This window comes from Carcharhinus amblyrhynchos, chromosome 5 (assembly GCF_965287045.1).
Source record: "Carcharhinus amblyrhynchos chromosome 5, sCarAmb.v2.hapA, whole genome shotgun sequence".
In the NCBI taxonomy this organism is placed as follows: Eukaryota; Metazoa; Chordata; class Chondrichthyes; order Carcharhiniformes; family Carcharhinidae; genus Carcharhinus; species Carcharhinus amblyrhynchos.
Genome location: NC_137328.1, coordinates 104704286 through 104719402, shown reverse-complemented (window position 1 = coordinate 104719402; position 15117 = coordinate 104704286). Strand labels below are relative to the sequence as shown.

The 15117-nt window shown below is 39.1% G+C and overlaps 1 protein-coding gene across 6 annotated transcripts in view; it reads left to right on the top strand.

Annotated features, from left to right (window-relative positions):
* srek1 (splicing regulatory glutamine/lysine-rich protein 1) overlaps nt 1-15117 on the top strand; it is a 71768-nt gene that overhangs the window by 12673 nt on the left and 43978 nt on the right. The window contains exons 2-4 of one of the 6 annotated variants that reach the window (XM_080189372.1): nt 2033-2166; nt 10091-10203; nt 11297-11503. In XM_080189372.1, the coding sequence (XP_080045498.1) occupies nt 2033-2166; nt 10091-10203; nt 11297-11503 (454 nt within the window). The other 5 variants (XM_080189376.1, XM_080189373.1, XM_080189377.1 and 2 more) reach the window with 5 other exon arrangements.

Sequence of the window (15117 nt, the reverse complement as noted above, 5' to 3'; positions counted from 1 at the left end):
CAAATTTATTTCCCTCGAGTGCCCACCTAATGTACCATCTGTGAATGGGAACAGCTTTTCTTTGTCTGCCTAATATAAACTTGTTTTGGTCTTGGTCACCTTCCAAATATCCCCTCGGTGTCTTTTGCTTCTCCAACCTAACCCAGCAGCTAAAATTTCCCATCCCTGGAACTATTCTGATAAATCTCCTCTATCCATCTGAAGGACATCCTTCCTGAAGTGCGGTGACCAGTCTGCGCATAGTGTTCAAGCTGGGACTGAATAAAGCTTTACAAAAGTTCAGTACAACTTTTTTGCTTTTCCAGTTGCATTATTTGCATAATTTTAGATGTGTCATTGCATGTGAGAATTTCTTACACATTTTGTAACTGTGATTTGGAGTTTAAATTTTTTACTAAACCTAAATAAAATTGGGATGATATACAGTTAAGAGTAATGTAGATTGTTAAAAGATTACTGGCTCGAATTTCTAAAGCTGTCAGTGATTCCTATTGAAGTAGGTTGTAATTTCTGTGATAGTATTAAAGGTGAAAACTGGCGTGCACTATGTAGATTCGTGTGGGCTTGATTCTTAAATGAAGTAAAGGGGCCTACCACCATCCATGGAAATATATTGTACCTTGAGTCGTTGGCTTCAGGAGAAGAGGGCTAAAGTATCAGTTTGGAATAGGAGAGGAGGGAGCAGCTGAGTGATGTAATCAGACACTGGTCTTTTACTTTTGGGATTTGGATTCAAAGATTTGTCTGCTGGCTGCAGAGGTGCTACGTGAAATAAGTTCAGGTAATTTTGTGGAATCGTGTAATTGTATAGCCCAGAAGGGGATAATTCAGCCCATCGGGTCTGCACCTTTTAATTTGAAATTCAATCCAGTTATTCACAGTGGGTCCCCATAATGAAAATTTTCTCTTTTAAGCTTTTGAGGGATCTTATTGAATCTATTGTCACCACTCCTCAGGCATTTCATTTCAAACGCTAACCATTTATCCTGTTTTTTTTTATAAAAAGCTTTCCTTCAAGTCACAACTCTAACTTTTCCTAATCACTTTACATTTGCAACCTCCTGTGTAAACTTTCAGACATTGAGAACCGTTTCTCTTTAGTGATCTCAATCTTTCATGATTTTATACTCATCTATCAAATCTCTTCTGAGCCCTCATTCAGGGAGCAATCCCTACTCCTCCAGTCTTTCCATATAATTGCAGTTTTAATTTCTGCTGTTAAATGTATGGCCCTGATTAGGGTAGTAGGGAACATGCAAATCTCTTGAGAACTTAGTTGTTAAAGTGGTTTTAAAAACCGACAAATATTTACTGTAGGCTGGTAGTATAATACTCAAGCTAACAAAGCAACATGAATATCCCAACATTTTCTCCAGCACTCTTCTGACACTCTCCTACTTTGTTGCATGCTCTCTCTGTTCTCGTATTCACAAGTAGTCCATCAGCTGTGGTACCGTTAGTTGTGGTACTTTAGTGGTTGTATTTGTGTAATAATAGAGAATGAAAGTTCGAGTCCTACCATGGTGTTTTGACCAACTGGTTCATTAAATTCCTTTAAAGAATGAAACCTCCCATCTCATCCAGCTTAACCCATATATGACTCCAGTCCACATTACATGGTTGACTTGACTTACCCTCTGAAGTAGCATAACCAGCCATTTGTTTGTGTCAGTCTACTTCAAGAAGGCATTGCACTACCATCTTTGAACAGCTAGAGTCTGGCAATATATACTGCTTTGCCAGTGAAGTTTACTTCCAGGAATTAATTTTCTTAAAAGCCACTTCAGCCTAACTCCTTAGAATACCCTGTCTCAGTGTTGCTACCTTGTTACCTCCTTTCCTGCCATTGCTTCAACTATGTTGCCATTTCTATTTACAGTTTCTCTTTTTCCTTCCTGCTAACATTTTAGCATCTTGGAAAATGTCTTGAGATATTACGCTTTAGAAATGGCAATTACTGTAATTTTGAAGAATATGTTGTAGCGTCATTGTAAGTTAAACCTAATGATTTTTGACCTTTTTCTTTTTGCAGCAATTCGCCTATCCCAGTTTCGTCAAGGGTATGTTACATTAAATATCACGATCCTGTGAGTGTTGGTGTGGCCCAGCATCTAACAAACGTGGTTTTTATAGACAGAGGCCTGATAGTTGTACCCTTCAATGAAGGTAGGTATTTAAGGCTTTGTTGCAAATCTATCAGCTCTCGGGCTGTTATTTTAATGTACATCCACTTTTTAGCAGAGGGAAAGAGTTTTCTAAGGATTCTTGATGGTGGACAGTGGTCTTCATTTAACACCAGTTATTCCATTGTCTGGAATGTTTATCATTGTGTTAAGCATTGGGCCTATTTTGTGGACATTTGAATATTGCATTAAAAGCACAGCTCAAAATTCATGACAGGCAAAATTGTTCCTTGAGAAGCAATGGAATTGGAATCAAATGGATGTTAAAAATTACTCTGCAAAATTAGTAATTGATATGCTCCATTACTTTAATGAAAATGTTCATCTAGTCGTTTTAAATGGGTTAACAGATAAGTTAAGAGCAGGCAGTTGAATTTCAGCCACACATATAAAGCATTAATTACTAATCTTGCATTGTGGTCCATCAATCATTTGTGCACATCAGTTGACTGTGGTTTTTATTTTGTCCTTGAAATCTAACTAGCCTATCAATTTTAGTCTTGCTAAAAGCATTTTGCAATAGTGTGTGCCTCGGCTATTGGGCTGTGTCAAATAGCACAAAGTTTGTGCAGTGTGGCATAGGAGTTATTGCTAGGTTTATCTGCAACCAATCATATTGCGACCAGAAGCTGAATGATTAAACTAAAGTAGGTGATGTGAGGCATGACAATATATAATCTATGTATGCATGCTTTTTAATGCTTTGATGCAATATATTAAGTCAATAACATTATGCAAGCCATTTAATACTAAAGTATTAGTTTTTAAAAAACACTAGTTATGGATATCCTGTGCTTTCACAAATATTAATACAGATTTTTATTAATTGGAATATGCTCAGTTTTGATGATCGTTTTTTTAAGCAAGCAAGAAAGTAACAGCGTGAAGTATACACAAAAAACATTGATCTGCTTCTTTCAGCAGTACTGCAAGGGCGGTGCTTGCTGCTGACCTAACTTTATTTATTTAGTGTGTGCCTTGTCATAGAACCAAGCAATAACTTATTAGTGGCTAGTTAGAGTTCTTTAAACCCACCTTCAAGGTTAGCCAATGGGTATTCCTCAACAAAGTGAGCCATTGTTAGGCTTGCACCACAGTTGCAGTCTGGATGGTCTTGCCAACCTTACTGATGTTGGGTGACTTCTCAGAGGACTTAGCCAGTCCAGAAATGGTTTAGAAGGGCCCACTATCTCTGTGCAAGATTGAAGCAAGGTGGATGAGCAGTGGGGTCTACGTTGACTGGTTTCTGGTTAATGTTTTCTCCAGTCAGTGCTCCTTAAATAAAAGCTGCCCACAGGGCCTCATAGGGTTGATTTTCTTTATTCCAGTGTGCCTTTTAATCAGGTGTAATTTTTTTGACATTCAGCCACAGTGAAATCGTCAAGCAATCTAATCAGCTAGAAAAATTGTAACAGGAAACCAAGAAGTAAAAAGCCTGAATAGCTTATTTTAAAAAAATAATTTTACAGAAAGTAAAATAAATGTGACACAACGATAAAATTAGGGTAGAAAATAAAATATTACATTACTGGTAGAAAAGCTCAAATATGTCTCATTCAACAAAGCTGAATGTTTCCAATGTTTTTTTTAACAGCAAGAATTGTGTGCAAAAGGTTGTTGTCAAATTACCGTTTGTATTGATTGCATCTGTGAAGACTGCAACAACGCAAATTGTGGATGAACAGGGTATTATTGACAGCAACCTTTGGATTGAACAATGCAGACTCTGAGTTGCTGTCAGCTTTACACAATGCTGTAACTATCTGTTTCTATCATACACAATATGTTACAGCATTGTTATTACTGCATATTCTGGACCAATATCTTAATTTTGGCCCAGCAAACTAAAAGATGGATTTTGAAACAAACCTTTAGATTTAATTTTTTCATTTGATTTATTCTGAGTAAATATTTTTAAAGCTAGTCAGTGGTTATTGTATTCTTGAAAGTACTATGAAGCTGATACTGTGTTCCCTGCTGCCAGGGTTAACACACCATTGTGGCTGTGATTTTTGACATACATGAGACCCATACTAAAGAAAATACCAACCAAGTTATTATAAAGATATAAATTTTATTTTATCCCTCAGAGTATTATGAGTTAAAAAATTAACATACTTCCATACTAACATTTTAAGTTTTAAAGCGAATAGGTCTTCCTGACTGAAGAAATGCATAAGCCAGCAGAGACAGGATTTAAGTTTACTGTCGGCAGTTTTAGTGTCCTTCCGAAATTCAATAACTTCTTTCAACTGTTTGTCCCATACTGATCTCATTGTGTAAAACCTAAATGTAATTGGATCTGTCACAAAATTTTCCAGTAGAAAGTCCACACCTGAACTTATAATATTTGACCTCGTTCACACATCTTTTTAAGATGAGATTCACCAGTCTGATAAACATTTTGAGATTTTGAAAGTATATTCTCTGGAGGTACTTTATACTATACATAATAATGTTGGGTAACTAATAATGTAGTGCTGTTCTACCAAAATTATTGTATGAACTGAGAAAAATGTCATGGCAGATAAAGTTTGACTTTAAAATGATTATTTGAACATTAAACAAAGCTTAATAAAGGTCTGATTCTTGCTATATTTCTTTGAAATTTGTGTTTTGGCTGTTACAAATTAAAATTTATATTTTGTGACTTTATGTGCCATTTCAATAATGATAATGGAATTTGCAATCTTGTAGGAGCAAACTAAGATTTTGCTCAGTGTACAGACATTTAAAAAAACCTGAATCTGTGCAGTATTAAGTCATGTGAGCCATTTTTTAATTCCTTTAATTTATGTTGGCACCTGCTCCATTCCAATTCCAAAAGCTGGTTTAGTATTAATGGGATTGTTAAGTACAAGTGGCTGCATTATCTCATATATAAGCCAAAACAGTGGCTGGTTCTTTTCCTGCAGGTATATCATGTTTTCAAGTAATTTGAAATATGTCCTAATTAATTTAAGATTTTTCTTTATTAACCATATTTAATGGTCGATGGAATCCCAGTACCAATATTAATTTGGTTTTGTATGTTTTCTCTGTGATGTGTGTGCATTAGTAGATGACTAGACTGGCGAAGGCAGACCTGTGCACTTGCCTACTGTAGGCATTGTTTGCCATGCCACTAATGCTGACACCAAGCAAAACCTTCACGGGGGGAATAATGACTGGAGACTGCCCGTCGACATCTTCCAAGATGGATACCCTGTCTTTATTTTTTTATTTGTCCCTTGTATACATCTTCTCTTTAAGCATTTTAACCTTTCTGTTTTTGTACTGTGTTGTTTATAAATGTTCTCTAAGATACTGTTTAATAAATCAGTTCCTGATGTGTGTGTGTGTGTGTGTGCATGTGTGTGCGCGCGTGTGTATGTATTGGGGAGTGGAGTTCTTTTTAGATACAGTAGTTTATAATTATATCATTTTGTTTTAAGATGCTAAGATAAATTTATTCTGTTGTTACTTGATATTATGATATGATGCAAAATCTTATGCTTAAAGCCATTAGAGTTTGTTTTCAACAATTATTTGAGAGCATTTTTGGATGACACTGAAATTTCAATTGATATACAAAGTGATTCTTTGACTGGTTCCATCACGTTTTCTGTGGTTGCTACAGTAGTTTAGTAAATGATAGCTGTATGTTAATGAGAAGCATTTTTGGAAGCAGTGTTATTACATTATGTAGATAGAGTGGCGGCTATAGTGAAAAAAACTGTTTTATACCACACATGACTTTACAGACTGGCATCAGACATTTTTACTAAATGATTAAAAAACAGTGGTGTTTTAATGTGCAATATTTTAATCAAATTATGTACAGTAATTAATGCAACCTGATTTTTCCCCTGTATTCTATGTAGTGACACTAGTACTTGTGTGCTTTTAAAAGTCTCTGGAAGTAATAATTTCTGCCACCCCCCACCATTATTAAAATAAGTTCATTGTGCGGTCCTAACAGAGCACGCATTTGATCACATGAAAGTGACCATTTTTAATTTGGTCTTCAGTGATTTCAGGTATTAATTGAATGTCAAAACACGTCAAAGTTTTTGGGCGTAAAAGCCAGTGATATATCCTTTTATAAAGTAATACTTTATATTGTCCTCAAATATAGCACGTGTTTGGACACACTTGTTCTGTTTGCCTGAAACTGCATTTCTATTTTTTAACCTAAGTTTTGGCATTTTTTTCCAATCTGCAGGCAATGACTGGTGTTGCTGTACAATTTGCTTGGGTGCCAATAGCTTTTTAGCTCTTTACTCAAAAGCTCATTTTTAGGTGTATGCTCTGACAACAAGCATCACTTGGTTAATAAAAGCAGAAATTACTCGAAATATTTAGCAGGAGAGGCAACATCTGTGAAGAAAGCAACAGAGTTAATGTTTCAGATTGATAACCTTTTATTAGTATTGCCAGTTGTCTTTTGAACTATGGGACAAAATTAACCAACAGGGCTGAATTTTATCCTCGCTCACTATCCATATGTATGATTCCAATTGAAAATGTGAACCCTAACTAATTTTCTTCACTATTTAAGGCTTATAGTCTTTCCATCCCCTTGTTCTGGCCTTTCTATGGTGAGCACAAACTGGAGATTAAACCTGGGACCTTCCAATTCTTCATGACTACCAAATTACTTGGTGCATTTGTTCACTCAGTTGTTGCTTTTACTGATTGTTTTTAGTAAGTAGTGAAGTTAGGTTAAACTAATATTTAAAAAATTGTTTTAAACTTCTGAGCTAATAATTTCAGCAATAACCACAAGATACATTTTCAGAGATAGTCATTTAATACAGAAACTGGAGCCTAAGTATATTTGATAGTTAACTCTTGTTCACTGAAATTCATACATGTTGTTGCTGCTCACAGTATGTCTGGAAGCTGAAGGTGACATCAATAATTTGCTGCGTTTTTTATGCAGAAATATATGGCAGGGGCTAGCTGGTCTTGTCTAGTCTGATGCATTCAGATATGGTAAAGCCTTCATGTACTACCAATGGGCTGCAACCACCCTTAGACAATTCTCTGGGCAAGAAACAATAAACTTGGACAAATCTGTGGAAAATTCTTCCCAGGCCTCCGAAAGCATAAGGGTTGTTATAGGTAACTGGTATCTAAGTAAATCTTAAAACATATTCTGAAGATCTTACTATCACTACTGTTGAGTCATGACAAGCTTGTTGTTGACGTCTTTGATCTTCAGCACTGAGGAACAAAAACATGATGTTGTGATACTGTGAGCAACAGAACCACAGGTCTTGATGTTAATTTCTAGTATAAGGTGGAGCAGATTGGGTAGGGGATTAAACTGGCATGACCTAACCCTCTGTGTGTGCCCACTGCATTTTTAAGCTGGTGGGATCCTTGACATCTGAATGTCTACTATGATGAGATGGAACACTTCAATAACCATAGACCATAAGACATAGGAGCAGAAATAGGACATTTGGCCCATCAAATCTGCTGCACCATTCAGTGAGATTATATGGTCTGATATGATAATATTGAAGTTGGACTCCAAGGATGCAGTTGGAAGCCCAATTTAAAATTGACAGGTGCTGCATGGGTTTCCCAGTGGTCAAGGAACAGGTCAAAAAAGGGAGGAGGGCAGTACTGAAGTCACAAGATAATTGCCTTTTCAGGGCAGGGAGCATTCGTGCTTTTTTCGGCTTTTTGTTCGATCACGGCTTCTCCTTGCTGTCAACTGATCTTCGTCACCATTGTGCTGTGGACTGTTCCCAGGAGTATTTAACTGCAACCACCTGCGGCTGGCTTTCCTCCTGGCCACTGACCATGTGATCCATTTGGCTGGCTGTTGGATAGAAAACTGAGCCAAAAAAACTATAATGCAGTCCAGCAATAACGTTCAAAAGGATACACATTTCTTCCCCTGCCAGGTTCCTTGGCCTCCCCTGCACTCTCTGTAAATATAGTAGCCACAATATTAGCATTTTGAAAAGCCAGTCTTATTACTGGGTTTGTTGGGTTCAATAATGTATCAGAATAAGTTATAGCAGGAATAGCCAATGTTTTGTAGATAACGGAATATCAGAATAATTCTATACTAAAAAAGGATATACAAGTTTAATTTTTTTTAAATCCAATAACCTCTCTGATATTCTCATTAAAACAAATTCTGTATATAAGAAACAGACCAGCAGACATAGAAAAGCCATGAACCTGTTTATTAACACGTTTATCATTTAACTACATGTAGTGACGCACCAAATATTGTTGCATTATGACTTGGCACACATCTAATTAGCACCGTCTTCTCACACTTCGTTCGTTGAACCCCATTTCTCCTCTTCCCTTTTCTATAATGCTCTACTTTTGCACATTATCCCTTACTTTCCAACACTTATCCATCCTACCATTTTGTCTTTACCTGCCTGCAGCTTTCTCTCATTTGATCACTCTATCCTACTTGTTCCCTCTGTCTTTCTCATTTTACTTCTTCTGCTTTACCTATTACTTGCATCTCTCTTTTTCAATGTTAATAGCAACAGTTAAGTCTTAATGACCTGAGCAGCATATAGCAGTGTGGGGTACAGGAATGGGCTTCTGCTTTGCTGCAGAAGCTTGTAAGACTAAAAGGATGTGCTTGTGGCAGTAGCAGCAGTTTTCTCACACCATCCTACCCATATCCCTATCTTCACTCTCCTCCCTTTGGAGCATGCAAGGACCATTTGGTTGCTCAAAAGCTTTTGTTTGTTGCAGCATTTCTGGGTAAAATTAATTAGTTGTTTTATCAAAGGGTTGTGAAGCTTTTGTTTTTAACTCTTTGCATCACACCTCAAAATTGTCAGAAATATTAAGTCAAAGCCAGTTATTTCCTGGTAATCTTTCTGACCTTGATAACCTGGCTTCTATCTACAGGCAAGAGTCGAAGAATTATAAAATACTACTGATCTGCAGAAGCTTAATTCAGTATTTGCCTGTTTATACCTCTTTTCCACATAGAATAATTTAGCAGTAATCTTAAAGGGACTCCGCTCTATCTTAGCAAGTAAAAATGAAAACTGTACTCCAATCAATGCTACAGGAGATCAACTCTGAGTTACCTGGGTCAAGAAGAAAAGAAGGACAGTTAAGTAACTCATCAAAGAAGCACTTCAGCTACAGAAGGGCTGCATAAGATTTGAGCTGTCAGCTTTCCCCACCCAACCCCATCCTGGCTTTTTAGCACAGTAACTGGTGATCAGTTAACTGTAAAATCATTTGTGCTGATGCACATATATGCCATTGTTCCATAGGCAAAGTAAACCGATGTGAAATTTTAGAGCTGTAATTTAACTTGGTATCCAGGACAAATTGAATTACATGAAACAATATAATCTCATAAATAAACAATTATGGTGTCTTGCTGCGACTGTTTAACTGGTTTTTAATTTTTTTTAAAAAAATCAGTTCTTCGATTTTGGCTATGTCATTTTATTGGGGACTAAAACAAAAGAATTTTAAAAAATGTTCTTCTTTTCTGTATCTGATGTTCTGTGTGCTAGTAGTGATGCAGCCAACATGAACGGTTGTCGTGTGTAACACAACTTTCGAACACTGAGAGTGATCGCCTGGGGAAAGCGTCCATGCTTGATATCGTATGGTACATGACCAATAAGTTTCAAGTACAGGTGACCATAGCTCAAAGTGTTAAATTATTGTCTACATTTTTAATTATTAAAACAACTTTTCCTGTAATATATGGTTGCTTACAGTTTTGACAGTTTTGCATTTTATTTTAATTTTATTACAGAGTAGGTTAAAAAGACATCTTTGTTTGTATGTTTTTGGAAGGATCTAGAAGTGAGCTCTCAGATTAGTCAATCTGTGCTTTTGAGATGGGAAAATAAACTTTTTTTTACTTGATTCCACTATCCTAAGTAATTGTTTTGTTTCTTTCACAGGTAAAATCCCAGATGAAGCCAAAGCTGTGTCCCTTTTGGCTCCTGCCACTTCTACAGGATTGATATCTGGTGCAGGATTGCTCCCAGTCCCAACTTCAAACCCCCTTACTTCCGTATGTGACATTGTAACATCTAAAGTGCCTGTAAAACATTCCTTTCATATTTACACTGCATAAATATAATTGATAAGTATGGTATATGAAATTAGAGCAGCAACTGGATGGTCCGGTAGTTTTCTTTATAAAATTCAGTATTAAACTGAATTTTAAGGGCAGCAGCATGTGAGGGGAATTAGTTAGTGACCATTGGAAGCAAAGAAATTGGCAGCCATTGGCTGAGTTGGAACAAGAAATGCAACATGGTGGAATGAAAGGTGCACCTTGTCCTCAACAAATTAGAATTTGTATTGGAGAATGTGAATACAGGACCTTTCCCCATTCCTCTTCACCCCATCATTGTCCATGCTCCAGAACTCACTGCTTAAACCCCTCGATTTCCCTCTCCTGCTTTAAGAACATAAGAAATAGGAGCAGGAGTAGGCCATCTAGCCCCTCGAGCCTGCCCCGCCATTCAGTAAGATCATGGCTGATCTGTCGTGGCTCAGTTCCACATTCCTGCCCTCTCCCCATAACCCTTAATCCCCTTGCCTATCAAAAACCTATCAACCCGCGTCTTAAAAATATTGAGCGAGGCAGCCTCCACCACTTCAACGGGCAGAGAATTCCAGAGATTCACCACCCTTTGAGTGAAGAAGTTCCTCCTCAACTCCGTTCTAAACTGCCCCCCCTTTATCTTGAGGCTGTGCCCTCTAGTCCTACTGTCCTTCCTGAGCGGGAAGAGCCTCTCCACCTCTATCCTATCCATCCCATTCAACATCTTATACGTCTCAATGAGATCTCCCCTCATTCTTCTAAACTCTAATGAGTACAAGCCTAGATTATTCAGCCTCTCCTCATAGTTCAACCCCCTCAACTCCGGAGGCTTTGAGGCTTTCATTCAACCCACATCTTGGAGTAAGCTTGTGGTCACCTCTGCTAATAGTTTCCTTGCTCAGCTCGGTGTTGATTTTCACTTGTAAGTTCATTCAATGAGTGTATGTTCAGAATGGTAGGATGCAGCATGTTTTGAAACAGACAGTTGATCTAAAATTGTTTAGTTCAATGAAAAAATTTTGCTGACTAATTCCGAAATTACATTTTTTGACAGATTACTACAGTTGATGCAGTTGCAAGTACAATGGGAGCTGTTGTTGGTTCTGTCCCTTTTACTACACTGGGAGCACTGCAAGCGGGACTTGATCCTACCCTCACAGCATTAGGAATAAACTCTCAACCTCCAACAATGGGAAATGTGGACCCTTCCAAGATTGAAGAAATCAGAAGAACCATTTATGTTGGAAACTTGAACTCACAGGTAACTTGTTTAATTGATTTATATTGATAAAACTGTCAAGCTTTTAAATTCTCCCCTTCCTCTTAAAAATTATTTTTGCTACTGAGAATTTTAATGAACTTGTACAATGGTTTCCACATCTATATTGAAATTATGTATACCAATTGCTTGTTGCTATATGTTTGAAAATCACATGATTTGGTACCCAATCTAAATTAGCCTCAAGAAAGGAAGAGTCCATGTCACAGAGATTGCTAGATCTTAGTTGGTCAGCAATAAGTGCCTTTGCTTTACCATGAAATTCAGGCCATTATCCTTTATGCTGTGTAATTGAGGATATTTACCTGGATTTGGGGAAAGCAGTTTAAAGGCATAGTTACAGAAATGTTTTTGGAAAGCTTCAATATATACTCTGTTCCTTTCTCAAGTGCATTTTTATTTAGCTTCCCCATATATGTATCTAGACTAGTTGCCTGAACCACTACTGTGATAGAGAAGTCCACATCCTCACAACAGTTGATAAAGACGTTTCTTCCAAATTCTTTCTTGAATTTAGTAGTAACTATCTTATATTTATGATCCCTAGTTTTGTCTCCCCCCACAAGTGAAAATATTTTCAGTCAGCTTGTACTATCAAAACCTTTCATCATGCAATCATCTACGAAATCATCCCCTCAACCTGGAAAAAATGGCCTCAGCCTGTTCAGTGCTTCCTGATATGTATAACCGCTCAGTTCTGATATTCTAGTGAAGCATTTTCTACCTCTTCTCCAGTGCCTCAATTTTTTAATATAATGCAGTGAACAGAACAGTTCACAATGTACCCAATTGTGATCTAACTGCAGTTCTGTACAACTTTGATTTATTTTTTAATTTGAGTCTTCTAGAAATCAATCCCATTCCTTTCTCTTTTTGATACCCCTATGAATCTGCTTTCAGTCATATGAATATACATGTGAACAGATTAATTAGGAAAACTAGTCAACTGTTTGGTTGCTTGGGCCTGCTCATCATTTGATAAGATCATGGCTGATCGATTTGTGGCCTCCACTCCGCTTCCTTGCCTACCCTTTGACTCCTTTGTCAAAAGAAATAGTTTGTCCATTTTTACTCCAGAGTGCTCTAATCCTGGTATCATATGTTTCCCAACCGGAATCCGTGGATGAACAGGGATGTCCACTGCCTGTTGAAGGCCAGGTCTGAGGTGTTCAAGTCAGGCAACCCTATCCTATACAAGAAGGCCAGATACAATCTACAGAGATCCATCAAAGATGCCAAACGACAGTACCGGACCAAGCTAGAATCCTAGGCTAGCCACATGCACTCCCGCCGACTAAGGCAGGGTCTCAAGACATAAGGTCTTACAAGATGAAGGCAGGTAAAATCGTCAACTCTAATGCACCCCTCCCTGATGAGCTCAATGCATTCAATGCCTGTTTTATGCAAGAGGTTAGCGAGAGCACATCCTACGTCTGGAAACCTCGGACGAACTGTATCAGAGATTGCCATTGCCAACGTCGGAGCAGCCTGCTCAAAAGTCAACCCATAGAAAGCAGCTGACCCAGATGGGTACCCAGACGAGCACTCGAGTCCTGCGCAGATAAGCTGGCGGAGGTATCTGCAGATGTCTTCAAGCTCTCGTTATAGCAATCGGAAGTCCCCACCTGCTTCAAGAAGACAACCATCATCCCGCTAGCAAAGAAAGTCCAGACAGCATGCCTTAATTACTATCATCCTGTGGCTCTGATATCTACCATTATGAAGTACTTTGAAAGATTAGTCATGGCGCAAATCAATTTCTGCTGCTCAGACTGCCTGGATCCATTACAGTTCACCTATTGCCTCAGCAGGCACACAGCAGCAGACACCATCACCCTGGAACAACTAGATAACAAAGGCACCTATATTAGACTTCTATTCATACACTACAACTCAGCCTTTAACACCATTATTCCTAGACTCATCTCCATACTTCGTGGCCTGCGGCTCAGCTCCTCCCTCTGCAACTGGATCCTAGACTTCCTAACCCACAGACCGCAGTCAGTAAGGATGGACAACAATACCACCTGCATGATAAGAACATAAGAACATAAGAAATAGGAGCAGGAGTAGGCCATCCAGCCCTTCGAGCCTGCCCCGCCATTCAATAAGATCATGGCTGATCTGTCGCTGCTCAGTTCCACTTTCCCGCCCTCTCCCCATAACCCTTAATCCCCTCTCCTATCAAAAACCCATCAACCCGTGTCTTAAAAATATTTAGCGAGGCAGCCTCCACCACTTCAACGGGCAGAGAATTCCAGAGATTCACCACCCTTTGAGTGAAGAAGTTCCTCCTCAACTCTGTTCTAAACCGCCCCCCTTTTATCTTGAGGCTGTGCCCCCTAGTCCTATTGTCTTTTTTGAGTGGGAAGAGTCTTTCCACCTCTATCCTATCCATCCCATTCATCATCTTATACGTCTCAATGAGATCTCCTCTCATTCTTCTAAACTCTAACGAGTACAAGCCTAGTTTATTCAGCCTCTCCTCATAGCTCAACCCCCTCAACTCCGGTATCAGCCTAGTAAACCTCCTCTGCACTCCCTCCAAGGCCAAAATATCTTTGCGCAGGTGCGGCGCCCAAAAATGCACAGTACTCCAGTTGCGGCCTCACCAATGCCCTATACAGCTGCAGCAAGACCTCCCTACTTTTATATTCAATCCCCTTCGCTATGAAGGCCAGCATCCCATTTGCCTTCCTGACCACCTGCTGCACCTGCAAGCTGGGTTTTTGCGACTCATGCACAAGGACCCCGAGGTCCCTCTGCACCGTCGCCTGCTGCAGTTTTTCGCCTCGTAAGTAATAGTCCTTCCTACCATTCTTCCTACCAAAGTGGACCACCTCACACTTGCCAACATTAAATTCCATTTGCCATTTCCTGGCCCATTCGCCCAGCCTATCTAGATCCTTCTGCAGACTCTCCACACCCTCCGCACAATTTGCCGTTCCCCCAATCTTGGTGTCATCAGCAAATTTCGACACTCTACACTCGGTTCCCTCCTCCAGATCATCTATATAAATGGTAAAAAGCTGAGGCCCCAGCACCGACCCCTGGGGCACTCCACTAGTCACCATCCGCCAATCCGAATAGCACCCGTTGACCCCCACTCTCTGCCTCCTATTTGACAACCAATCTTCTATCCACGCTAACACCTTACCCCCAACTCCATGTCCCTCGACCTTCTGCAATAACCTCTTGTGAGGCACTTTGTCAAACGCTTTCTGAAAATCTAGAAAGACCACATCCACCGGCTCTCCTCTATCCACCGCCCTAGACACATCCTCATAGAACTCCAGTAAATTTGTCAGACACGACTTCCCTTTAATGAAACCGTGCTGCGTCTGCTCTATCAAGCAATTCCCTTCAAGATGCCTCGCAATTTCCTCCTTGATGACAGATTCTAACATTTTACCTACCACAGACATTAAACTAACCGGCCTATAATTCCCCGCCTTTTGCCTGGCACCCTTCTTAAACAACGGCGTAACATTAGCCGTTTTCCAATCATCCGGCACTTCCCCGGAATCCAGCGACGTTTGGAAAATAACCACCAAGGCATCCACTATCACCTCCGCCATTTCTTTCAGAACCCTCGG